The following is a 26,216-nucleotide window of genomic DNA, read 5'->3' on the forward strand; positions in this document are numbered from 1 at the left end:
CAATGGTTTTTCCTATCTTCTTTATTGATAAAATCATTAGCATCCCCTATAGGATATGTTGTCATGCCTTTCTATATCATTCCAGTACTTGGCAGTGTTTGACACACAGTAATCTCTAAATAAATTATTTTTCATTTAACTAGCCTTTTTTTACAAACAGGATGTCTTTGTAAAGAGGAAATCAGGGGAATGTTAATTTAGATTTTTATTAACACATTTGTTAGAGGACCTTGTGCAATTTTTGTGAAAAACACAGAGAGATAGGGGCTAAATCACAGTAGTTAGGTAGATTTGGAACTGGTTTAATTGCTGGTTCCAAAGAGTTGTTATTAATGGTTTGCTGTCAACTTGGGATTGCCCAGGGACCTATATTTTGTCCTATGCTATTAAAAATTTTTGTCAATGATTTACATAAAGTCCATGTTGGGTGAGCTACTGGGAACTGCTAATTTCCTAGATTCTATGATCTCTAGAAGTTCATCAATTCCAAAGGATGAAAGCAACTCTGAATCTCATACCTCCCTCAGCCTCTCTTACTCTCCTACCCTCCTGTCTTCTGATTGAAGGGTGGACATCTGGGAGCTCCTCCTAGACCTCTGTTCAAGAAAGGCAACTAGAAAATTCATCTCATTTTCCAACCATCTGATCCTCCCAATTTCATGATCTCCAGAAACTCATCATTCTGCAATATGAAATCAACTCTGCCAAGTGCTTCCCCACACCGTCTTCCACTTCCAACACACCAACTTGTTTTTCAGCTTCTTTTAATGTGTTATATTCCCCCATTAGATTATGAGCTCCCTGAGGCCAGGGGCTGCTCAATACTTTTCTGTGTATCCCCAGTGCTTAGCACAGTGCCCAACACATAGTAGGAGCTTAATAAATATTAATTGACTATTGACTTCCTGTAGAGAATTTTTTAGAGGATAAGAAGCAGAGTTTCACAGGTCAGGCAAGTACAAATGTGATTTGTAATCTGTAATCTGCATTGTTTGCAGGAGCTCCTAAACTGATGAGGTCACAGAACTATTTGAATATTTTAGATAAAAGCAAAGGTAGAAATAGGTGACAAGAAAAAAAATGGAGACATGACAGATGACAGAGTAAAACACTGGACTGAAGCAAATAAGAATTAATTCAATAGGGATAAATAAAGACTTAAACTTAAGTTAAGGAAAATCAATTTCATGACAACAAGATGGGAGAGCTGAGGTTATAAGTTTGAAAAATAACAGGGTGTTTTTATGGACTTTCAATGAATCAGTAGTATGATACAACAGCTCAGAAAGTTAAAGTGAGCTTGGGCTATATTAAGGGATATAGAATGTCCATGAGTAAGGAGAGCAGTGTCTTACTGTATTCTGTCCTAATCAGATATGTGGAGTACTGTAGCTCAGGGAGGGGAGGCATATTGTGGAAGTGCAGTGTGACAAGCTGGAATGCATCAAGAAGAAGGTAATTAGGATGATGAGAAAACTGCAGATCAAGCCATGTGAGGACCAAGTGAAAGAAAGAGGTTTTTGAACATAAAGATGAGGTAAATTGAGGTTAATATTTAAAGGAAGGCAAAATTTCCTTCTAACAATTAGGGCTTTCTTAAGAATGCCATGGCGGGGGGCAGCTAGGTGGCGCAGTGGATAGAGCACCAGCCCTGGAGTCAGGAGGACCTGAGTTCAAATCCGGCCTCAGACACTTAACACTTACTAGCTGTGTGACCCTGGGCAAGTCACTTAACCCCAACTGCCTCACTAAAAAAAAAAAAGAATGCCATGGCGGGGGGATAGCTAGGTGGTACAGTGGATAAAGCACTGGCCCTAGATTTAGAAGGACCTGAGTTCAAATCTGGCCTCAGACACTTGACACTAGTTGTGTGACCCTGGGCAAGTCACTTAATCCTCATTGCCCTGGGGGGGGGGGGAGAAGAATGCCATGGGAGACAGTGGGCTCCCTCCTCACCAGAGGTTTTCAATTAATGGCTTGAAAACTATTTTCTAAAGGAGATTCTTGTTCTGGTTAACCTCTGAGGTTTCTTCTATTCCACAGATTTTCTAATTCATTTAAATTTGTTGAAATCCAATGTTAGAAGAGGATATGCAAAGGTTAGGACCCCCTATTAAAATGAGGTTTAAGAATTAGTTAAAAAAAAAAAAAGAACTGTGGAGTGTAGATACGGAATGAACCATACTATTTCTTTTGGTTTTGGTGCTGTTTTTCTATTTTGAGGTTTTTCGTCATTGCTCTGATTTTTCTCTTATAACATGACTAATGCAGAAATATGTTTTTATGTGTGTGTATATATATACACATATATATATATACACACACACACATAATAACATAAAATAACACACACACACACACACACACATATATAAAAACCTCTATCAGATTACCTGCTGTCTAGGGGACGGGGAAGGGAGGGAGAAAAATCTGAAACTGGAAAGCTTAATCAGTTAAACAGGGGGCAGCTGGGTGGCACAGTGGATAAAGCACTGGCCCTGGATTCAGGAGGACCTGAGTTCAAATCTGGCCTCAGACACTTGACACTTACTAGCTGTATGACCCTGGGCAAGTCACTTAACCCCCACTGCCCCCCAGACACAAAAAAGAATCAGTTAAACAATATACTTCATAACTGCCATAGCATAAATAGAAAGAACAACAAAATGAAAGAGAACTCTCTGCAATTATAATGTTCAAACTTGGTTCCAGATAAGAGTTGAGAAAAAATACTACTCCTCCTTACAGAAGTGGGAGATTATAGGTAAAGAATGTAGTATATACTGCCAGACACTACTGCCTTTTCTGTCTTTTTAAATAGAAATACATATGTATAAAACAAAGGGTACGCACTTTGCTAGTTATGGAGAGGGGATGATATATTTGGAAACAAAAGTGATATAAAAACAAAAGACATCATTAAAAGCAATATTGAAAAAGCATGAGAGTAAGCCATGTATATCTTATGTTCCTACTCTATTATAAATTCTTTGAGGTCAATTAAACTTGTTTGTGTCCCACACAGCTCTAAGTACATAGTAGTTATAAAATTATGGTTTTAAAAAACAAATTTACATGGTCTAAATCTATTTTGTATTACTTCAATGCTAGCAGTAGTGATAAAATTTATATACTTGTTTCAACCTTGGTCCAGCAAATTTAGAATATTAAATATCAGGGGAAATGTAACAGAAATCATGATATTGACAATGCAATACATTAAAGAGAAATGTGGTCACTGGGACTTAATATGTTAATTATTTTCTCTTTGACAAATATACCATCAATAAGACTGGTAGATGTCAAGAAAAATACTAAGATCTCCTATCCTTCCCTTCTCCACAAAATTAAGTAAATTTACCAGTTTTACATTCGGTGCAGAGGAACCTTCCCTCAGGGAGAGATGACAGCCCCAGGCAATCGAGATGAAAGTGTTTACAGCATTCCCCCTCACAAACAACCAGAGAGTCACCATAGTTTTCACAGATCTAGAATACAGTAAACAGAAACAAAGTAAGTTAGTATTTCTCAACCTGTGGTGCATAGGAAATTTTCGCTTCTTGGTGGGAACTTTTACTCCCAATGGTTCATTTGTTTTAGAATCAACAGACTGTGTGACAGAATCTTGGAAAATGTGTAGTCCAAGTCTAGCAGTTTTATAGGTGGGAAAAATGAGCTACATGGAGGGGTAAAGTACTTTTCCCATTGTCATAGACAGAAGAAACAGAAGCAGGATGTGAACCTTGTGCCCCTGATTCTGAAACAAGTTTTCTTTCCACCATACCAAGCTGCTTCTCTTAAAATCTAAAGACTTAAACAAAATCTGACTCCTCCCTATGTCCTGTCCCTTGCATCTCAGCTCCCTACCCCCTAAAAATCCATCAAGAAAGAGCAGTTGCAAAAGGCATAAGTATATAGTAAGAAACATGGTTTGGGCTAGTTTGAGAAAACTGATGTAGGTGATGACCTGTTCAAATGTCAGTAAGTGAAAATATAAAGACTTTAAAAGGGATATATCTTCATTCCACATCCTAAGGAACATTAAAAATGAAAATTATGTCAAGACAATATGGAAATAGACTATCTACTGGTAATGCTCTCGAAATCTATTTGCTGCCAAGCAACTATGCAAACATGATGTAAAAGTAGAAAGGAGGTCCAACAAAGAAAGAAAGAAAGAAAGCAGTAAACCAGTAGATCTTAGATCCAACTTCAAGAATTTATCCTGCAATCCTGGCCTTTGATAGATCTGCTTAAACTTAGGTCTATGGCAATTATAGAACATTTTAATTTACAAATTGTATGTTTTCAGACAGCATTTTTCATAACAGAGGGGAAAATAAGTGCCAGGGATAACCATTTCATCAGCTTCAAAGTGATCTGATCATATACTAGGAGTTCTCTTCTCCAATCAATTATTATTTAAAATCTAGAGACTAGTCTCAGTACTGGTCTATTAAAGAAAGTTGTACACCAATCATCCTACCTGACACACAGTGTCTTTCTTATTGGTTCCAGTTCCTCTTCTTGATATACTCGAATCTACTGACTGCACATCAGAGGCATCAGCATCAGCTGCAGCTGAAGGACTATCTAATTGCTTTCCAAAGCTTACCTATATGGAAAATACAGCATACATATAAATAAGAAATCCACCCCCCAAGTCAGGAGCTCTGAAAAAAAACCCAGTGAGCCTTGCATGAAAGGTACCCTTGAAAAAGTATAAAAAACTTTGGCCAAGCTAATGGGTCTGGTCATGCAATCTCTGCATACGGGGTCCTAGACAGAGCCAGAGCTGCTTTTTAACTTATGTTTTCTTTTCAGCTAAGAGACTGGTACAAGTGGTTCGCCTATCCCTTATCCCTGCCCCACAACAAAAATTAAGAGCTTCTAGTTAGTAATTTCTAGCTTTTCAAGAATCCCCACAAAATCCTGAAGACTGTTTGGGTCATTATAATCATATCCATTACTTGCAGTCTTGGCATTGCCATTCTTCTGTCAAGCATAGTTCAGAGCAGGACTGCCACCCAAAATTTTAAATATACTTACTTGCAAATCATTAAGTCCTCTAGAATCGGAGTCAGATGTGTCTCTGTACGCTGAACTAGTCATTTCTACATCAGTTGAGGCGCGACTCCTTTTCTTTAGAGGTTTACAGGAATCTGAAATCTCGCTGGCACCTTAACACAACACACTGAAATTAATCCTAAAATATTGCTTAAATTTTCTTTGCTGTGGGAGAATATTTGTTTCCCCAAACTCATCTTTAGTGTGAAAAAGCACAGCTCTCTTTGTAATGCTGAAGTCATGAATCAGAACTCCACAAGCTTCTGACCTGCCTGGTATAAAATGATTTAATTACAATTGCACCATTAAGACATTCAGTGCTTCTGAACTAAGGCTAGTTTCATCCAACAGTGCCCAAGTTCCATTCTGAAAACCAATTCTATCAAAATTGCAGGACGGCTGATAGATTTGGAACAATCTAAAGGATTCAATTTGGCGGGGGAAAGACATAAAACCCAACACATTGTGCAGCTTACAAATATGTTTGTAGAGACATCTCCATCTTGTTTTTATTAGGGATGTGACAAATCTTTGATTTGTATTCGATTCGTACACGGATAGTGCCATTTTCCCCCAATTTTTATATTCAGTTTAATACTGCCCCCCAAACAAATTTAGAATGTTCAGGTAATTGTTCATCTGAACCTTCCTTGGTGATATGGCATTTATTCTGACCATTAACAAGCGCTGCAGCACCTCTCTGCATGTTATACCACCTAGATGGCACATGGTGAGGGCTGTGAAATGCAGAGTCAGTGATCAAATGCGGCCAAATCACGAAGAGTTGGAAGAGAGAGGCCTCTGTGGAATTTATGCAAGAAGGAATGAGTATGAAAAAAGCAGAGAATAGTGTGGAACTTTTTTTAAAAACTGTATATAATACAAATCCAGCCAAAACAAGAATGCAAAAACAAAAAAACCCCAACCAAACAAACAAAAAGAAAAACACAAAAAAGTACCCCTACAAAGCAACACTTCTCATGGCCCAAGGCTACAAAAAACAGCCACGATGAAACATGTGTAGGTCAGGCACGATGAGTACCAAGGAACCAAGGAGAGGGTTAATACTTAAACCCAAGATTTATGTTTTGTTTTTCCCCCAACATTTCCATACAACAAATACACATCTAAATCAGCCCAGCAAAGTATGGAAGGAAGTGTGCAGTCCAGAAGAGACCATGGAGAAACAAGTCTCCTGAGGCCATGAAGATCCGTTAACAGGCTGGGTGAGATGTAGCACTTGATACATAGCCATATTCTGTGATGGAGGTTGTGGGCCATGTTAGACTGCTCAGATTACTGGAACCTTGTTATTAATCCCACTCTATAAATGTTTCCACTCAAACAGTGTTTCCTGATATCTATCAGTGAGGGTGCCTGCCAGGATAAACGCTGATAAAAACCAAAAGCCAAAAACAAAAACTGCACAATCTATTTTCCTTCATTTGCTGGTGTGTGGACCCAGAGTATCACCACAGAATGTTTCCTTGGCCTAATACATCACTGGATTTAAAAGGACTTTTAACAGAGGAACAACAGTGCTGTACTGAGAAGCTTTCGAAGGGAAACACAAAGGTACCGCCATTTCCGATGAGTTTCTGAAAATGCTAGAAAAATGGCAGACCGCCAAAGACAGCTGCCATGCTGTTCTCCATGATAACGGCACTAACATTAAAAAAAAAAGAGCTTTTAATGATTGTAATGTATACAGTTTGGGCTGTTTGGCACAAACCCTGAAGATGTGCATTAATGATGCTTTATTTAAAAAAAAAAACACCCCAAAAACAAAAACAAAAGTCCACGTTGAAATTGATCAGTATAAAGTTATACGTTGGCTTGTATGCTGGACCCATGATTTAAGCTGTACCCATCCAGCTCTGGCGAAAAATCACTTGAATGTTAAAGCAGTTGTTTAGAGTCTTGTAGAAGAAACCAGTCAGAAGAATGCCAATAACGATGATGGTGAAATCAAAATTGAAAACAAAGAAAACTGTTTATCAAGCCGCTGTCAAAGAAATCTTGCATGGAGACTACAAGTCTGGAGTTTCTGGGATGAAATTGTACAGGAATCTCAGTCCACAGTTTCCTCAACCGCTGCGGAGACGGAGCTGTCACTGTATCTGACAGAGCCCTGCACTCCCCGGTCCGCCGACCCTGTGGAATGGTGGAAACACAACGCAATCAGGCCTCCTAATCTCGCAGCGATCGCGATGTCTTTTCTTGGAGCTCCGCCAAGCAGTGTTCCCTCCGAGAGGCTGTTCAGTTCTGCTGAGGATCTCCACGGAGACCATCGCTGCAGACTTCTCCCAGAGAATGCAGAGAGGCTGGTGTTTTTTAAAATGTAATTTGCCCAGAGTAAACTACAAGTATTAAATGCAGTTTGAATGATCTCACCAAAAAAAGTACTAAAAAGTAATCATGCTACAAATTTGTACTAAAAATCAAATTGTAAGCTTAAGATATGTAAATTTAAAGTTATAAAAATTAAACGCATATCTCAAATAGATTTGCATATGGTCATTTAATAGTGGCCATAAATAAGTTATGAATAATTTTAATTTTTAAAAAGGATTTTATAGCACTGTAAAAGTAAAATGTGGCAAGATTTTTCAATCTGGTTGTCTCATCTGATTTGTCATAGTCCATGTTTGACGAACATTAATAGCTACTATTCGGTATTCAGTCGAATACCAAAAAAGTGGATTCGTCACATCCCTAGTTATAAACCAATGAAACCCCAGAATCATGGAGAAAGGGTGAAAATTGGATCAAATCTGCATAGTGTTCTCCAATTTATCATAATAAACAAGACTTTTCACGTGGAGGTACAGATTAGATCAATATGATAAAGTCACACATACACTGGGAGGGGAGGGGGTACTTCAATTCCACACAAATTGACTGAAGAGCAACAACAATGAATTACAAAGACAGACAAAAGTACAAGGAGTACAAATAAGTAATTCTTTAAAAACTGGTTTAAATCAGGGAAATTCAAAGTAACATTACAGTGTAGAACTCACCTTTCTGTAATCCTGTCTTCATTGTAGTCTGTGGAACTGTTTCAACCTGTTTAGACAGGAAAACAAGGAATTAATAAAGAAGTTTTTCTCTTTTAATTAACATAAAGGAAAAATAACACTTTCACCAATCTAAGTTATGATGAGTGGTTAGTGTATCTGAAATCGGAAGTCAGTCCCATCTTCAGGGCAAGCTCTCTGTCCCAGGGTGGGGGGGCGGGGTTTAAATCCTAGCTGCCTATGCTGAATATCAAGTGACAACACACAGCCACATGCTCTCTATTGAAGTCCTTTTCCCACCATTCCCTTGGTGTATGAAGACAACAAGAATACTTTCCTCGGTGTCCAGGAGGCAAGAGAGGGGTTGTTTCTGCAACCAGCCCCGATGTTGCTATAAACCCCTCCCGCCCCAAATACGTTAGGATAAATTTTTACTTACTATGATACTCAGGTTAATGTAACTCACGCCACTTTAAGACCCTTCCGCGCCTGCACTCACAGCTAAGTTGCTGGGAATCAGGACCCTCTCTGTAGAGAGTGCTACAGGGCTCCATACAGCTGGAAGCTCAATACTTTTGCTGCTAGTACAAACTTAAGAAAATAAGTTTGTGATATTGCAAAAGCACTTTCTTGAGTGTCTTATGAACAGTGTTCTTGATCCTACATTAGGAGAGCGAGATTAGAAGTTATTCTGCCAATGTATATGTAAAACACGTGATAATTTGGTGATTGAACCATCAGAATTAAAGGAGGGAAGCTGTTTGGGGAGTTCCTGTTTTGGGCTAAGGATTGCAGTTTATGTTTCCTTAAGATGTGTTAAGTATGCATGTTGAAACACGTTTTGTAAATATTTAAGGATTGTTCTAAATTCTTTTTAAAAAAATTTTATTTTTTTACAACAGGTAAAAAAACATACAACAGAAGCGCTTTTATAGGATACAATTAGTAATACAAATATAAAATCTTCTAAACAATCACTGGTATTGTTCTACTACTAACTATAACACAGTGGCATTAACATTTTGTTTGTCCCATTATTTGTATTCATTCTGCTTATAATTTTAAACTGACTGGTCACAGACTGAATTTGGGAACCAGTTGCAAGATTACAACTTTATTTTGGTAATAAATACTGTAGATTTGCAAGAGCTTAGAAAGATTTTTTGGAATATAATTTCCTAGGTATGAAGTTCTGTATGATAAGTGTGTAATCGGTTAGTGCATCACGAAGTTTTAGTTACATACTTTCCGGGGAAAATTGTTTCATATGCTCAATGATAGCATAAAGCACCCACACTGTCACTTTCATTCAAGTTAAGAAGTTTAAAAATACAAAAGGAATCACTTAAAACAAGAAAATCAACACTCAACATCAAGTGGTTAAAAAAACACAAAGCTCATCTGAATTAGTTCCATTTAGAATGCCTTTTGCCAAGACAATTATCAAAATGGATACCCTTTTATTTAGAAAAAGAAAAACCTTTTTTTTTTCCCCACTGGGCATCTAAGAAAAAGCAGCAACAGTTTCCAGAAACTTCCTTGAAAAAGTAATTAAACACAATGTATATAACCTGATAAGATTATATATACCTCATAAAATTAGTTTAATCAACTCCCTTAGCTCAGAATGAAATTTTTTTGTTTTGTGTTTAAATAATAAAGTATTATTTATCGGACACCCCAATTACAGGTGAGTGCTGTTCCACTGAAGGAAAAAAACATTCCAAAAAATCTGTTTTGCCAACAAAAAAAATCAGATTACTTATGATTATTTGACTCTTAAATATAACTCTTATAGTTAAATTAATTTGATTTGTTTTTAAAATAAAAACATAATACAAACCAGCAGCTTAAACCAAAAATCAAAAGAAAAAAAAAAAGATGGAAGGAACTCAATGGAGGTTCCAGCAAACAAAAATCACTGAAAACATGAAATCGTTTTGCTCATAACAGAAATCTCAAAGTAAATGTGTCAGGTTCACTCAAGCGTCTTGCACCATAGGATTCCCGTTCCCTGAAGCCTGACTGGCTCTGTGAAAGTGCCTGAAGCAGGATCACAGGAATGGCTGCCTTCGCAAGGGGCACTGGCACTAACCAGTGTGTAACATGAACAACAGTCTAGAAAGGAAACCCAATGGGGGAGAAGGTTTTTGTGTTTTGTTTTTAAAGAAAGAAAAAGAAGAAAAGAAAAGACAGAAAGAAAAAAGAAGGGGGAGATCCTAATATAAGCCACAACATTTACAAGTACAATGCTTTAACTCTCTACATGTAGGAAGCCAACCTGCTCCTTTTTGATCTTCTTCTTTGGCACAACCTCAGTGGATTTCTCAGATTCAGAACGAGTTCTAATTGATCTTCTCTGCTGCTTCTTTTCTACGGAACCTGAAAGACAGTAAAAAAAAAAAGAAGAAGAAGAATTAAAGATTCCTCAAAATTTAAAACTATAACTAGCTGTTTCTTGAGATCAACATTCACTCTCCTGCCTCCCAGTATTTAAATGAAACAACTGCCATACTGGAAATTGATCCCTTCTTTCCTTTTAGAATCTCTATCTCCCATGAAACCTTCCCCAACTCCCCAGATATTATGCCTTCTTCCCTCTTCAAATTACCCTTAGTTGACTACATTTGTTTTACACGACAGCAGTAAGATGATAGAAAAATATTTATATTTAATATAGTTTTTTTTTTACAACTTGGAAAGTATTAAGAACTCTGATCAGTGCAATGATGAACTCCAGAGGACAGATGACAAAGCATATTACCACCTACCAACAGATGGGTGATGGACCCAAGGTGGAGAATGAGATACACATTTTTGGACATGGCAAATGTGTAGATCTGTTTTGACTATTCTTGTGTGAATTTTTGGGGAAAGGAAGTAATGAAAAGGGAAGGGAGAACTAGAAACAGTTTGTTTTCCCCCATCCCTAGTCCCTTGCATGAAATAAAAGAAGGCAATTAAGAGAAACACAGATACACAGGATGACCTTATAAATAATGTATTGATTTTCTTATATACTTTTTTAAAAAGCAAGATGTATATACTAGGGATGTGTTTTCATATACAACCCTCATTTTCTCTTCTACTTTACACACAGAAATGTTTTGTGGGTGGGGTTTTTTTTTTGGTGGTTGTTAAGAAATTTTAAGCAAAATTTTAAGTTAAAAAATTTTAAGCAAAGATTAAAATTTAGCTCAAGATTTCTACTATCAAACTTCTAAAGAAGAGTCCTCTTTAGCCTCTTATCATTTAGTGAAGTATAAATTGAACAAGAAATGATAAATATATATTATGATAAATCAATCATTTATTGAATACCTATGAACAAAGTACTGTGCTAGTGGCATTAAATAATGGTAACTTTCCTTCTGTATAATACTTTGTGAATGATATAAGTTTAAAATTTCAAAAACATTAGGAACTCTGAGACTTTTAAGTTAAAAAGCTTGTATTAATTTAAATTCACATAGTACAATTTTTTAACAAGTGGGGCAGCTAGGTGGTGCAGTTGATAGAGTACTGGGCCTGGAGTCAGGAAAACCATGTTCAAATTCTATCCCAGACACTTGCTGGTTGTGTGACCTGGACAAGTCACCTCTCTGCCTCGGATTACTCAACTGTAAAATGGGGATAAAACTATTTACCTCTCAGGCTTGTTGTGAGGATCAGATGAGATAATATCTGTACCGCACTTAGCTCAGCTCACCCTCACAGGAGGGTGCTATAGAAATGCTTACTACCTTCCTTTGCCAAGTGCAAACTAAGAATAGAGAATATACCTTTAAAAGGGCAACAAGTGAAAAAAAATTATACCTGGACAGATTTTACTATGTAATCCTTTGGAGAAGTAATACCTCCATTGCCATAGTTCAACTTTTAAGTTCAAAGACCATTTCATTAGCTCTATAAAGTTCAATGACCCTAATGGCTCCCATCTACCCTTAGTGGGAGGGGGAAAAACAATGCCTTATTTCCTCCTAAAGGGAATCCCTTCTGATACACTACACTATAGATTCATTGATCCTGACTTTTTTTTTTTTTTGGCTAAAGCAGAAAGGTACTATTCTCTCCATATTTCCTCTCCCCTTACTTCCTATACTCCCTTGACTAGGAGGCCAGGGCTTGGGAGATGGTGAAATCTCCTTTTGCTTTTCAATCCTAAGTGGCAACAACTATTGTAGAGCTATTTTGTGTACAGTTGTGTTTTGTTCTCAAGCTGTGACTAGTGGGTTTTCCTCTCTCCCTCAACTCTCCAACCATCATATTTTCCTTGTCTTGGGCATCAGTTTCACCTACAGAAAAGCATAGTCTGTCTTTACATTCCTGACCAACCAGTGAACCAATCTGAGAAGAACATATTTTTCAGAACCTCTTCTTTAGTGCCCCCACTGACAATACCTACTTGGGATAAAAAGAACGATTAAAATGGAACAATCCTTTCCCTTTATTCACTTCTACCTTTTTTTGGGGGGGCTGAGGGGGGTTCTGATGAGAATGAATTCTTTCATCAGGTACAGATTAAAATTTGGATTTTCTATACTATTACTCAACTATACAAATAGCTCTTAAGGATTACCTGTTAATATTCCAGAAGAGAGAACCAAATAATTTTAAACTATGGCTTGAATAAAGAAACACTAATTCAACTCATAATACAAAGTGGCAATATAATGCTTTTATGTGTACACACAGTATACTGAAGAAAAAAAAAAGTGAAAAGGTTGAGGGCCTCTCCTTAGAATATTTGAGAAAATACAAAAAGACCACAACTACCAAGAAAAAAATTTTTTCTAATTCTGCAATCAAGAGACTGTAGTAAAGCATCAAGGGCTTTGGAGAAATGGACATGTAACTACTGATATGACAGAACAAAAGATGATGAACAGCCAAAGCTAAAACCCATTTTCCCCTCTTTCTCCCTCCTTTTCTCTCTTTCTCTCATGTTGAAAGCACCCATCTTAAAATAAGTCCTAATTTTCATAATAAAAACTCAGGTGGGAGCAGCTAGATGGCGCAGTGGATAGAGCACTGGCCTTGGAGTCAGGAGTACCTGAGTTCAAATCCAACTTCAGACACTTAACACTTACTAGCTGTGTGACCCTGGGCAAGTCACTTAACCCCAACTGCCTCACCAAAAAAAAAAACAAAAAACAAAACCTCAGGTGGGGCAGCTAGGTGGCACAGTGGATAGAGCACTGGCCCTGGAATCAGGAGTGCCTGAGTTCAAATCCAACTTCAGACACTTAACACTTACTAGCTGTGTGACCCTGGGCAAGTCACTTAACCCCAATTGCCTCACTTAAAAAAAACCAAACTCAGGTGATAGGAAATAAACAGATTGACCTTTTCCTGGTACAACTATAATATGAGGCTTGTAAAATAACCTATCTTCAATAAGATGAAAAAATAAGTTTAAGTAAAAATCTCACTGGATGAAGGAAGGAGGAAAAAACAACCTTGAGTTGAAAATAAAGTTTATGTTCAGGTGATCTGACTGAACCCTAATAAAAGCTGATTAAATGTTTCAAGCAAGAATTTCAATCTTGATTTCTACCTTTAATCTGACAAGCTGCCAACAGATGAATATAAATAGAAGTATCCTTAGCAGTGACATATAGGGTCTGAACCTATGATTTTACTGGTATAGAGAACTGCCCAAAGAGGAAATTCCCCCTGTCCCTAAAAATTATACCTTCCTAATTATAAAAGTTGTTGGGGCCAAAACAATCAAGATTTATATGTAATAATGATAATAGCATTTAACATTTATACAGCACTTGCTATGTGTAAGCTGAGTGGCTCAGTAGATAGAGTGCTGGGCCTGAAATCAGGAAGACCTGACAAATCTGGCCTCAGACTTACTGGCTGCATCACCCTGGGCAAGTCATTTAATCTGTTTGCCTCAATCTGGGGAGCTAAGTGGTACAGTGGATAGAGTGGTGGGCTTGGAGTCAGGAAGACTTCAGGCACGTGTGTGACAAGTCACTGAACCCTCTGCCTGTTTCTTCATCTGTAAAATGAGCAGAAGGAAATGGCAAACCACTCCAGTAACTTTGCCAAGAAAACCCCTCGGACAACTGGCATGCTATGGTCCATAGAGTTATGAAGAGATGGACACAAATGAATGACTGTAAAACAATGTGCTAGGCACTGTTTATCTGATTTGAGCCTCATAAAAAATACTTTTAGTTAGTTTATTAACCTTTATAAATTCTCATTTATAAATGATAATAGTAGCTAACAGTTTTATATCCTTAATATGTGCCAGGCAGTGGGCTAAGCACTTTACAACTATTATCTCATTTGATCCTCACAACCACCCTGGGAAATAAGTGCTATTATTATCCCCATTTTATAGATGAAGAAATTGAGGCAAACAAAAGTTAAATGACTTGCCCAGAGGCATATAGCTAGTAAGTATCTGAATCTGGATTTTAACTCAGGTCTTCATGACTGTGGATCCACTGTTCTATCTACTGTGCCACTTTAACTCTGATAACAATATTAATAATTTTTTGAATGTTATATAATATTAACATGTCCAATTACAGACAGTTAACTTGAAATCTACTCCATTCATTCAAGCATTCACTAGTAATTCATCCATCACTAGGCTGCTGCAAAAAATAGTATGAAATGATACAAAGTTCAAGATTTCACTCTGGTTTTTCTATCTATTCCTTCCCTTTACTTAGCTCTTCTTTCCATGTCATAACTTTAGATAAAGGCTTGCCTTTTTTACATCCAGTTTAGGAGAGAACACATGGTATTGTGAGGGCCAAATTTAATATATGAAGTTAATTGGGTGGTCACCTAAATACTGGGGTCCCAGAGATAGTGAGGGACCTCTAGGTTTAAAGCTCCCTCCCCTCCGAAACTGCCTTTTTAGATATTGCTCCCAGGCCAATAACAATGAACAGCCTCAGTTCCACACAGATGAATCAGATTTTTTTTTTTTTTAGTGAGGCAATTGGGGTTAAGTGACTTGCCGAGGGTCACACAGCTAGTAAGTGTTAAGTGTCTGAGGCCAGATTTGAACTCAGGTCCTCCTGACTCCAGGGCTGGTGCTCTATCCACTTCACCACCTAGGTGCCCCAATGAATCAGATTTTACTAAGGAGAATAAGGTAAACAGAAAAGGTGAAATTAATAAAATCAAAGACAAGGAAATAGGGGAGAAGAAATACAGATAATCGTCCTAGCTCTAACCTAAGTCTATACAATCCCCAGCTTGCTTCCAGTTAAGCTAATTCAAAAGAAAGCAGGGCTTTTGTGCTAACTCACCACCTGGGACGTCTGCTCTAGCTGCTCGCAACCACCGGAAGGGAAAAAGAGAGAGAACTCCGGAAGAGCTTCAGACTCCCCTCAGCAAGTGTCTTATTTTCCTCCCCCAAAAGGGGAGGTCCTTCAAAAACCGCCTATGGAGAGAGGTTTCTCCTTCTGACCTCAGTAGCATACTTAACTTCAGGGTGGGCCAGGTGTGGCCCCTCCCAAATGAGTCAGAGCTCTAATAATTTTTACCACAGTATGACTCTCCTAGAGTCAAGGGAGACCTTGTCTGAATCTCACATCCTACAGAAACTAGTTTTTATAATCATGAGAAAAGTCACTTAACCTCTGACCTTCAATTTGTTTATTCTGTGAAATAGGAATGATACCTAAAGTTACACCTTATACCAACATAGTCAGGATGATCATAAGACAGTATATGATAGCCAGCATCTAGAAAGTGCTTTAAGGTTTATAAAGTACTTTACATACACATTCCATGGTCTTCGATGTAAAGTACTTTGTAAATCTTAAGGTGTTATGTAAATTTAGGCTATGAGTTACAGCTAGAAATTTCCAGGGGAAAATTTTTTTCTTCTTTTTTCAGGAAACAAGTCTTAACCTCTTTTCTAATGTCATCTTGATGCCTATTTCGAGTTCTTGGATTGATGAAAGGTTTATCATTTAAAATTCTCCTCTATTAGTATGTTGCTTCCTGTCCACAGAAGTGATGTCCCTATCAAAAACTTCCCAGAGCCAACTACTGATGAACCTCAGGTGACTCAAGCCTGCAGCTTCAATCCTCTGTGAAATGATATAAACACCAAATTTTGTTACCCCACCTCTTTCCAGTATCCCTTTCTCCCACCCCAAAATTATATATACAGAATACTTCCCTAATGGGTAAAGAAGTAGTTCTAAAACATAAGCTCTACTGACATGTTGCTTTGTAAATTGAATAACATGCAGATGGAAGAGTAAAAGCAATCTACAAGGTAGACACTCAAAAATTATTTGGGATAGTCAAAGAATATTTCAATTTAATTCAATCAATATTTATGGAGTGTTTATTTTGCATGAAAAAGTACCTTGCTAATACTGACAATTTGTGTATAATCTCCATTGATTTATACCCACCTGTGGACCCAGATGTTGTTTCAGGAGATGATACATTCTGAGTTGTTTTTTCATTTCTCTGGTTTGGTGTAGAAATGATAAGTTTGTCTTGTCCCCTGACACTTATTTCCGTTTTGTTACCAACTCCCTTTAAAATAAACCAGATTAAAAACTGGATGATTACCAGGTAAATGGCATCAATTACAAATATGTTTTAGAATAATCATAATCATTGTTTCATAATACTATGCCATCCCTCACTCTAGGTATCTTATTAACTCATTAATTCTCTTAATATAAAGTCAGCAAGAGATAGTGTGACTATAATCCCATATCATGGCTAAGGCAAAGAAGGAAGAAAAATATCAGTCGTGATAAATAAAATCAAAATTTCTTACTTTCCTATAAAAAAAAGAAATATCTTTGAATTCAGATGCTTTCCACATATATTAAATTAAAATGAAAAGCTCCAGTCACTTCCATTGGGTGAGTACTAGCACGGGAAGTACAATAGTCTTACAGAGAGCAAAAAAGCCCTCTTATGGGTGTTCCCAAACAATTCTTATAGCTATCAATAGATAGAGTTGATGAGTATCTGCAAATTGTGGACAGAGAGCATATTTTTGCAGGCACATGTTATTTTAATTTAATTTTTTTAATAAATGAAAGTCTTTTTTTTTTTTTAAGTGAGGTAATTGGGATTAAGTGACTTGCCCAGGGTCACACAGCTAGTAAGTGTTAAGTGTCTGAGGCCAGATTTGAACTCAGTTACTCCTGACTCCAGGGCCAGTGTTCTATCCACTGCGCCACCTAGCTGCCCCAGGCACATCTTATTTTAAGAAAACCTGATATTCAAAATTCCCAACAAAAAAAAAATTAAAGGGTGATCATTTTAATGAATGCGCTCTTTTTTTTTAAGGCTTTATTCCAAATTTCTTTTAAGTGACATATTTAAGTTACGGTTTAAATCATATAAAACTTTTAAGGAATGGATCTAGTGTACAGAAGTACAATTGTATCCAGGCATTCCTGTAAAGCAACAAAACAATTAAAAATACATATCCATGCACTATTGCTAAATCTATCTACTAATTCAGACATAGGCTTGGGCCAAAAATTCTGAAGAGATAAATTGTTCCAAGGCTACAGGATGGCAACTACCAAACAAGCAGGACTAGCTGAGCAGTGAAGCTACGTTAGCATGTGGCTTGTGTGAAGGCGTCCTCTCCTGCATCACTTACACTTTAGTAACTATAAAGTTAACAATTCTAGAACAAACACAGTCCAAGAACTTCTTAAAAATGCATTTACTTATTATAAATCGCAGTAAATAAATCTTTCTTGCCCATCTCTGACCCAAAGAAGCCAGTCAAAATGACAGACTACTAAATATTCTGTAAATGGCTGATCAAAATAAAAGATCTAATATTGGTCACATTAAGATGGGTTTAAAAGAAAAGTTTCATTCTTATGATTAGCAATACATCATTTAATAAAAATGATCCTATGCAACAATATATGTCACAAAACAGGCAAAGGACCAAGAACCCAGCTTTTTCCATGACTGTTGGGAGCTAAGCTCTATCTTGGCCACAAATCTCAACATTAATTTATTACATATGGGGATACTGAAAAGAAAATAACAGAGCAAAACAAAACCAACCCCTCCCCCAAGGAAATTCTAGCCTTTTGCCCAAATTTTCTTAGGCCCCAAAAGACTTTTACATTTCTATAAACAACAACAACAAAAAAACCCAACAAACCAACAACAACAAAAACAAATCAATTACTCAAACCAACCCAAAACCCCACAAACAACAAAAAAAAGCTACAGACTTAGGAGGGTACCTTTGTCGAATAAACAAACTGATCAATGAATTTCCCATCTCCCGCAGCATTCTGAAGAGCAAATACTTGTTCAATTTTTACAACTGGAGACATGTTGCACTTCTGCAGATCCAGGCTGCCTTTGTGCATTGTAATAGAAGCCGGTAAAGATTTCCTTGCTGCTGCTGTTTTCCATGCTATTTTAACAGGGGGTGGCTCTTCCTCTTCCACACTTGTATGCCGCCTCTGGCTGTGTCTCCGTATCTCAGTACTTGACAGTGAGGAGGCTGCCTCCCCTGCATTGCTCTGTTCTGGCTGAGTGTTCAGCACTGCTTTAGGTCTCCGGTTCTTTTTCACTTCTGTTTTGGAGGCAGCACTCTTTTTTGCTTGGGATAACACTTCCTCAGGCTGTTTGTCAACATAGATGAAAGTATATTGTTCTATTCTTTCTTCTCGGGTCATTTTCAATGCTTTTTCTGCATGGGCAATGCCAATATCCCACTGGGCCCTCTCCCGCTGAGGTCGGGGTTTCCGAATCTTTAGAACAGAAATGGGCACATTGAATCAGTCAGTCATATTTTCGATGCTCCAAGTCTGGTTATACATTTTAAAGGCATATAACTCCTGGGTAACAAAAACAGAATCCTAACTATTCATCTTTTTAGATTACTGAGACAAAAAAAAAGGGGTACATATAAGCACTTATGTGTGCATGTGTACATGAATGTATAAAAAATATACTGATGTGAAGTTAAATAAACATTTTACCACTTTACTTTATAATTTTCCCAATGGAAAAGTCTCTAACAGAGGAAGTTTTAATTCAATCCAACCGGACAGTAATAATGAAACAGAAAAGATGAATAAAAGAAGACAACGACTTTAGCTGGCTGGATGAATATCAAAAAAGAAAAATCAAGCTTTACCAAAGAATTCTATCTCTCTTATTTACTGAAGAAAGAAGTTAGGACAAAGGAACAAAATATGATAGCTTCTATGTCAGCAGTAGTACTTATTAAGTACCTACTAGGCAGTGTGCATACAAATATGTGACCTCAAGGAACTTACATTCTATAGTCTACTAGGCAGAGGCTCTAAACCTTAAGATGTGAGTGGGGCCTAGATAGATTTCAGGTGGACTATGATCATGGATGAGAAAATAATTAGATCTTTAGTTTCACTAAATGGCCCTGAAATTTAACTTTTGATTTAATTATGAATGTAGGTAAATAATATTCTGAGAAGGGGTCTACAGGTATCAGACTGCCAAAGGAGTTCACAGACACAAAACAATTTAAGAACTCCCCTATACTAAAGGAATACAACATGTTCACAAATAAGTAAATATGGCATATATGGCTTAATACATATTATGGCACTTAATAAATGCTTAATCTATCCATCCCCAACATATACAAACTAATAAGGGAGGGGGTGGTCAGAGTCAGTCACAGTTATAGGAATCAAGAAAATCTTTGTAAAGGAGTTGGGACTTGAGCTGAGTGTAGAAAGGAGCTAGGGTTTCCAAAATGCAAAGTTAAGGAAAGAGAGGAATCTAAGCAAGGAAGACAGACTAGATAAATCCTAAGGATTTGCTGGCTGTATATATCAAGCAGTTGATTAAGAAGTACTTATTAAGTGCCTGTTATACGTCAGGCACCCTACTAGGCACTGGGATACACATGCAAAGAATGAAATAATCTTTACCTGCAATGAGCACTCATTCTAATGAAGACGACAACACAGATATTAAACGAATAAATACAAATAAATACAAAGTAGTTAAATATAAGGCCCCCTAAGAAGGCAGGTTAGGAATATTAGAAAGGCTTCATGTAGAAGGCAGTGAAGCGCAGGACTCTGAGGCAGAATTAAGGAGGGACTGCACACCAAGAATAAATAGATGGCCCCGCAAAAGTACCAAGAAGGAAGGAGGAGTGAAAGGAACAGAGAGAAAGTGAGTCTGCCTGGATTGCAGAATGCAGAGTGGAGAGTAATATTCAATGAGGCTTGAAAGATCATTTGGGGACCCGATGTATAGAGCTATGAACACTACGGAGGCGCATATATATATATATATATATATATATTTTTTAGTGAGGCAATTGGGGTTAAGTGACTTGCCCAGGGTCACACAGCTAGTAAGCGTTAAGTGTCTGAGGCCCGATTTGAACTCAGGTACTCCTGACTCCAGGGCCAGTGCTCTATCCACTGCGCCACCTAGCTGCCCCCGGCACTTATATTTTTATCCTACCCACAACAGAAAGCCATTGGACTTCACAGAGTAGGAGTCACACAGTCAGAGCTGTGCTTAAGGAAGATTATTTTGGTAGCATCATATAGTAGGGTGTGGAGTAATGACAAGCCTAAGGCAGGGAGACCCTCAGAGGTTGTTGCAATAATCTAGCTAAGCAATGATAAGGACCTAAACAAAGGCAGTAGCCGTGTGAGACAGAAGGGATAAGAAGTGAGAGATGCCATGATGGTAGCAGAAAAGGACAGAGTTCTATCACAAAAACCCAGAGAAGAGAAAGAGTGTCCAGGAGAGGGTAGTCAACAATAGAGTAGGTAGGTAAAGAATGATAAGGAATGAGAAAAGAACATCCTATTTGGTGATTAAAAGATAAATGGCAACTCTGGATTGAAAAACTTCAGTTGAATGATGAGGTAAAAAGCCAGACTGAAAAGGTTGGAAGAGTAGGAGGAGAAGTAGACATAGTTAAGTATAGACAGCTTTTGCTTGAGAAGAGGGAAGAACAACTACTTCAGGGGATAGTTAGATCTGGTGAAGGTTTCTTTTCTTTTCTTTTTTTGTTTTTGTGGGGCAATGGGGGTTAAGTGACTTGCCCAGGGTCATACAGCTAGTAAGTGTCAAGTGTCTGAGGCCAGATTTGAACTCAGGTCCTCCTGAATCCAGGGCCGGTGCTTTATCCACTGTGCCACCTAGCTGCCCCCTAGTGAAGATTTCTTAAAGACAGGGAACACATGGGCATGTTTTACACAGTTATATCAGAGGTAGCTCAGCACTCTATCCATCATGTCATGGTAATTTTTTTAAAATTAGAGTAAGAATTTAAAAAAAAAATTAGAACCTTTGGGTTTGAAAAGATTACATTTTAAATATGACTAAATCTGAAAGGAAATTCTGTTTGAGCTTTACATATAGTGTTTAAATTAGTACAATAATAAGGAAATCAAGTCTTCTCAAGGAAGCAGAAATGAAGACCCTAATAGTTTCTTTAGACTTAGCTTCTTTAGACAGCTGATGGAGAACAAAAAACAGTTGCTTTGTGGTGATAAAACCTCCCTGACAAAGACAAAGAATATTTTATTCTTTGGGGGGGCAAGGGGGGTGAAGTACTAATTGGAGGAAAAGTAGAGAAATGAGCAATAGGGTGACATGAAAGCCTTTATTTTTCCAGAATAAAAAATGTTCAAACCGTGGATCTAGGACAGATTCAACTAAATAGTATTTCACAGCCATGAAAAGCTCCCAATATGGTAATCTGCCAAAGGAAATCTTTGGAGAAAAACAGTTTTAGTTCAAAAGCTCCTGCTTCCTTTTCTCCTAACAATGAATTTCATCTGGCTACATATCAAATTAGCTGGCAAATAGCGTACTTAAACAGTACTCTGGGTTAATATGAAGACTCTCGTTTATTCCCTCCAAACCTCAGCTTTCAGTCACATGGTTATTTCCCAGGACTTAAAGAGAGATGGAACAAAAGAGATGTGATGGCTGGGCACTTCTGAGAAGGCAAATAAGGTGAAGTAAACATTTTCAAATGAGATACAATATTTCCTGATGGTGGGGCTTACAGCATGTTATAATACTGTGAATGATGAATCAGATAGTATGGTGCAATTTGGAGTTAGAGATCTGATGCTGAATCCTAGCTCTGCTACTTAGTACCTGTGTGACCTTGGGCAAGTCCATTTGGGGGGAAGGGAAGCTCAGTTTCCTCATCTGTAAAATAAGGAAACTGGAATAGGTAATCATGAGGTCCCTTTTAGTTTTACATATTGTTATTCCTGTTCAGTCGTGTTCAAATCTTCGTGACCCTGTGAACCATAGCACACCAATACTGTTCATGGGGTTTTCTTGGCAAAGATAATCAAGTAGTTTGCCATTTCCTTCAAGATTTGAACTCAGGGGGCAGCTAGATGGTGCAGTGGTTAAAGCACCGGCCCTGGATTCAGGAGTACCTGAGTTCAAATCCAGCCTCAGACACTTGACACTTACTAGCTGTGTGACCCTGGGCAAGTCACTCAACCCCCATTGCCTGCAAAAAACAAAACAAAACAAAAAGATTTGAACTCAGGCCCAGTTCTCTATCCACTGAGCCACCTAGCTGCCTCAGATCTAAATATATGATCCTATAATTTCACTTTCACACTGCTTAATAGCTTCTTAGTATTCCTGTCAGTACCCTTATTTTCTCAGAAAAGGAAAATCACTGGAGGTGCTTTAGAGATCATGATGGTGGTCCTGATGGAAATGGTGCTTATCTGCACCAGTGTTACTGCTATCTTGGCCCACCATCACCTCTCACATAGACCATTACAATGGCTGCCTGACTGGTCTCCCTAACTCAGGTTTCCTCCCACTTCAATCCATCTACCACACAGCTGTCAAAGTGATTTTCCTTAAGTACAGATCTGACCAGTTCACTCCCCATCTAAAACTCTTATGGCTCCCTATATCCCCTAGGATTAAATACAAACTTTTTTTTTTCTTTCGTGGGGCAATGAAGGTTAAGTGACTTGCTGAGGGTCAAACATCTAGTAAGTGTCAAGTATCTGAAACAGAATTTGAACTCAGGTCCTCCTGAATCCAGGGCCAGTGCTTCATCCACTTCGTCACCTAGCTGCCCCCTAAATACACACTTTTAATGCCTTTCACAACCTGGCCCCTAACTCCCTTTCCAGATTCACTCTGTGGTCCAGCCCAATTGGCCTATTCTCTATTCATCACTCACAGCATTCATCTTCCATCTCAATGCTGCTTCTTTATGTTTTGGGGTTCTCTAACATTGTACTATCTTGGTTCTCCTACTTTAGGATTATAAGTCCTGAAACGGAAAGGGACCTTGGAGGTCACCTAGCCCTCTAGTTACAGATAAGAAAGTGAGTTGCCTATTATCAGAGATACAAAATGGAAGAGTTGGGATCTAAACCAATGTCCTAAGATCCCAAATCCAACACTTTCCAATGTTCCAGTAACCTCTCTGATTCTTATTTCTTGTGGAAGAAGAGCTTTTCTAGCCCTTCTTCTGAGTATTGCTTAAAATATAAATTTGGGGTGGGGGGAAAATGGGGGAGAGAGACACAAGACTCTTTAAGATAGGTCTCCCTACCTAATCCAGGCTGGAAATATGCAGGCCACACATGCACTGATGGCACCTTGGTATAGCAGAGGAGCTCTGACCTATTCTATTTCTGACGTGAGCTGGTTTGTCTCTTTGGCAGCCTGGTGACCCCCGGCCTGAGCTCAAGTGGCGTACCAGACTCAGCCTCATCAATAGGAGGTATTAAAGGAGAGTACTACCATGTATAGCACAAATGCAAATATTACCAAAAACCCTCTACTTAGCCTTCTCTTCTCTATCTATTCTCCTCCTATCTGGTGAGTTTCACTCTTGTAACTTTTGCTATCAATTTATGTGAATGACTCCAAATTTATATCTCTAGTCTCTAATTCTAATTTCTCTGTTGAAATCTACTGACATGGAAGTGATTTTTTTCAACCTCTGAACCTTCTAAAGTACTATCCCTACACTTCTATGCAATTAGCATTTTATATTTTGTACTAAAGTTACTAGAATATAATCCCTACCAAAAGCTAAACTGGCATTTTCTTAAGGACCTAGTGTAGCAAATGCACAAAGTAGGTGCCTAAAAATTTGTCTTGAATACAAGTATTTGTATGAATGCTAATAAATTCTGAAAATCTACCTATGAGGCTTTCTAATCTGCCAGGCATTCTCTTTCTAAATAGAACAAAGGGAAATCTGACTATATATGACTCATTGCCAACTAGTAGTTTGATCAAATTTAAAAAGAAACTTAAGACTAATTTCTCACCTAAAATATCATTACATTTAAGTCCAATCTTTTCAAATCATACAATAGAAAATTTAGCATAGTTGTATTAACACAGTTCTCCTAAGTTAAGCAGATCTATTTAGAAGATTTGAGACATCTGTCTTCTTAGAGTAATGATCACATGTTCACAGGTAAATGGAGAAAAGACTGTATGCCAAAATACAAACAAGTGAACCAACATGTGCAATAATGCAGAAGTTTCAGTTTTGGCATAAAACATTTACAAGCTAATGACAAACCCAGGAAACAAATTTATGAAAGGAAGTCAAGAGAATATAAAATATAACTAAGTTTAGGAAGACATTTCACACTTTACCAGCACCTTAATTTATGTCCACAATTTCTGACTCATTGGATAGTCATTTACTTGAATTAAGTAGGTAACAAACCGAGCTAACGTTAAACCTGTACTTGTTATTATGAATAATAACAATTTATTAAAAGTTGTATTTGATGGAGTTCAAAAGCAGAGAAACAAAACTAACACTGTTTGAATTCAACCCAGAGAAATCCCACTGAATCATTAAATGTTTTAAACACATTCAATTGATACAATGAATCAATAGACACACACCTTTTGTTTCTCAGAGTGATTGCTGGCTTGTTTAGTAGCTTCGGCTAGTAACTGTTCATACTGTTTGTGTCCTTTGTACTCTCGTACCCGCTTTTCATGGACCCATGCTCGCTCAGGCTGGTTGCTGAAAAATTGGACATGGTACTCCCGGGCCCCTGAAAATAGAAATTCTTATCAACAATTTGAACCAAAAACCATATGGACATACACCCATAAAAATTCATGCACAAACCATAGTGAGCAGTCAAAGGTTTTCCAGAGTCTTAATTCCACAACTATCCATCTCATACACAAAACTTTGTAAACTATAACGTGTTACATAAAGTTAAACTATTATTACACATACTGAGAATGTCTTGCCTACTGATTAAATGTTTTCACAATAAGATTTTGAGTTTAAGGAACATTTAAAGAATTGAATTTTTTGTTACTATAGTTGAAAACTTAATTTTCTAATATTTAGATCCATGACTTATAAACACAACTCTTAATTTGTCCTTGATAATGGAAAAAAATAGATCTTGAAAAAATCAGAAAAGAATTTCAAAGTAAAGATAATTTGAATTTGTTGTTGTTCAGTCACTATAGTCATGTCTGACCCTTCATGACTCCATTTGGGGTTTTCTGAAAAAGATACTGGAGTGGTTTGCCATTTCCTTCTCCAGTGGATCTATTTTGTCAGCAATAGTAAGTGACTTGCCCACAGTCACACAACTAGGAAGTGTCTGAGGCTAGATTTGAACTTGGGTTTTCCTGACTACAGGTCCAGTGCTCTATCCACTGAGCCACCAGCTGCCTCTAATAATTTTCATTATTATTGTGTTTTATGGTTTGTAAGTAAAACACTTTCTTTACAACACCCTTTTGAGATACTAAGTATTAACATTATCTCCCAATATTCACCCCAGGATTCAGAAAAGGAAATGGAAACTCCAAAAGACCAAGTGACTTCCTTTGGTCTGTGCTAAGAAATGTCAGAAGTAGAAAGTCAAATACCCAGTACTTCTGAGTGTCAAGTCCATTATATTACACTGCTTCTCTATAATAACTCCATGCTCCCATCTCTCTATGCATCAACACAGGCCCTTCCTCATACCACTCTGGCCCTCTTCATATTATTCACCACCCCCCTCTGCTAATGTACTGGATCAACTGGTTGATTTCCAGTCCCCAAGTCTGTCCTGCCCTGAGCTCACACTGTCTTCATTCATGAATGAATCACTTGGCCTACCCAGT

At 37.7% G+C, this 26,216-nt stretch overlaps 1 protein-coding gene across 7 annotated transcripts in view; it reads right to left on the bottom strand.

The window, feature by feature from the left end:
- Window positions 1–26,216, bottom strand: part of NSD3 (nuclear receptor binding SET domain protein 3) — a 142,605-nt gene that overhangs the window by 32,805 nt on the left and 83,584 nt on the right. For 6 of the 7 annotated variants that reach the window (XM_043982895.1, XM_043982894.1, XM_043982892.1 and 3 more), the window contains 8 exons: window positions 24,981–25,135; window positions 18,323–18,838; window positions 16,496–16,622; window positions 10,369–10,469; window positions 8,091–8,136; window positions 5,050–5,180; window positions 4,487–4,615; window positions 3,362–3,488 (listed from right to left, as the gene is read on the bottom strand). In XM_043982895.1, coding sequence (XP_043838830.1) covers window positions 3,362–3,488; window positions 4,487–4,615; window positions 5,050–5,180; window positions 8,091–8,136; window positions 10,369–10,469; window positions 16,496–16,622; window positions 18,323–18,838; window positions 24,981–25,135 — 1,332 coding nt within the window. The other variant, XM_043982896.1, reaches the window with a different exon arrangement.

Source organism: Dromiciops gliroides, chromosome 2 (genome assembly GCF_019393635.1).
Source record: "Dromiciops gliroides isolate mDroGli1 chromosome 2, mDroGli1.pri, whole genome shotgun sequence".
Lineage (NCBI taxonomy): Eukaryota > Metazoa > Chordata > Mammalia > Microbiotheria > Microbiotheriidae > Dromiciops > Dromiciops gliroides.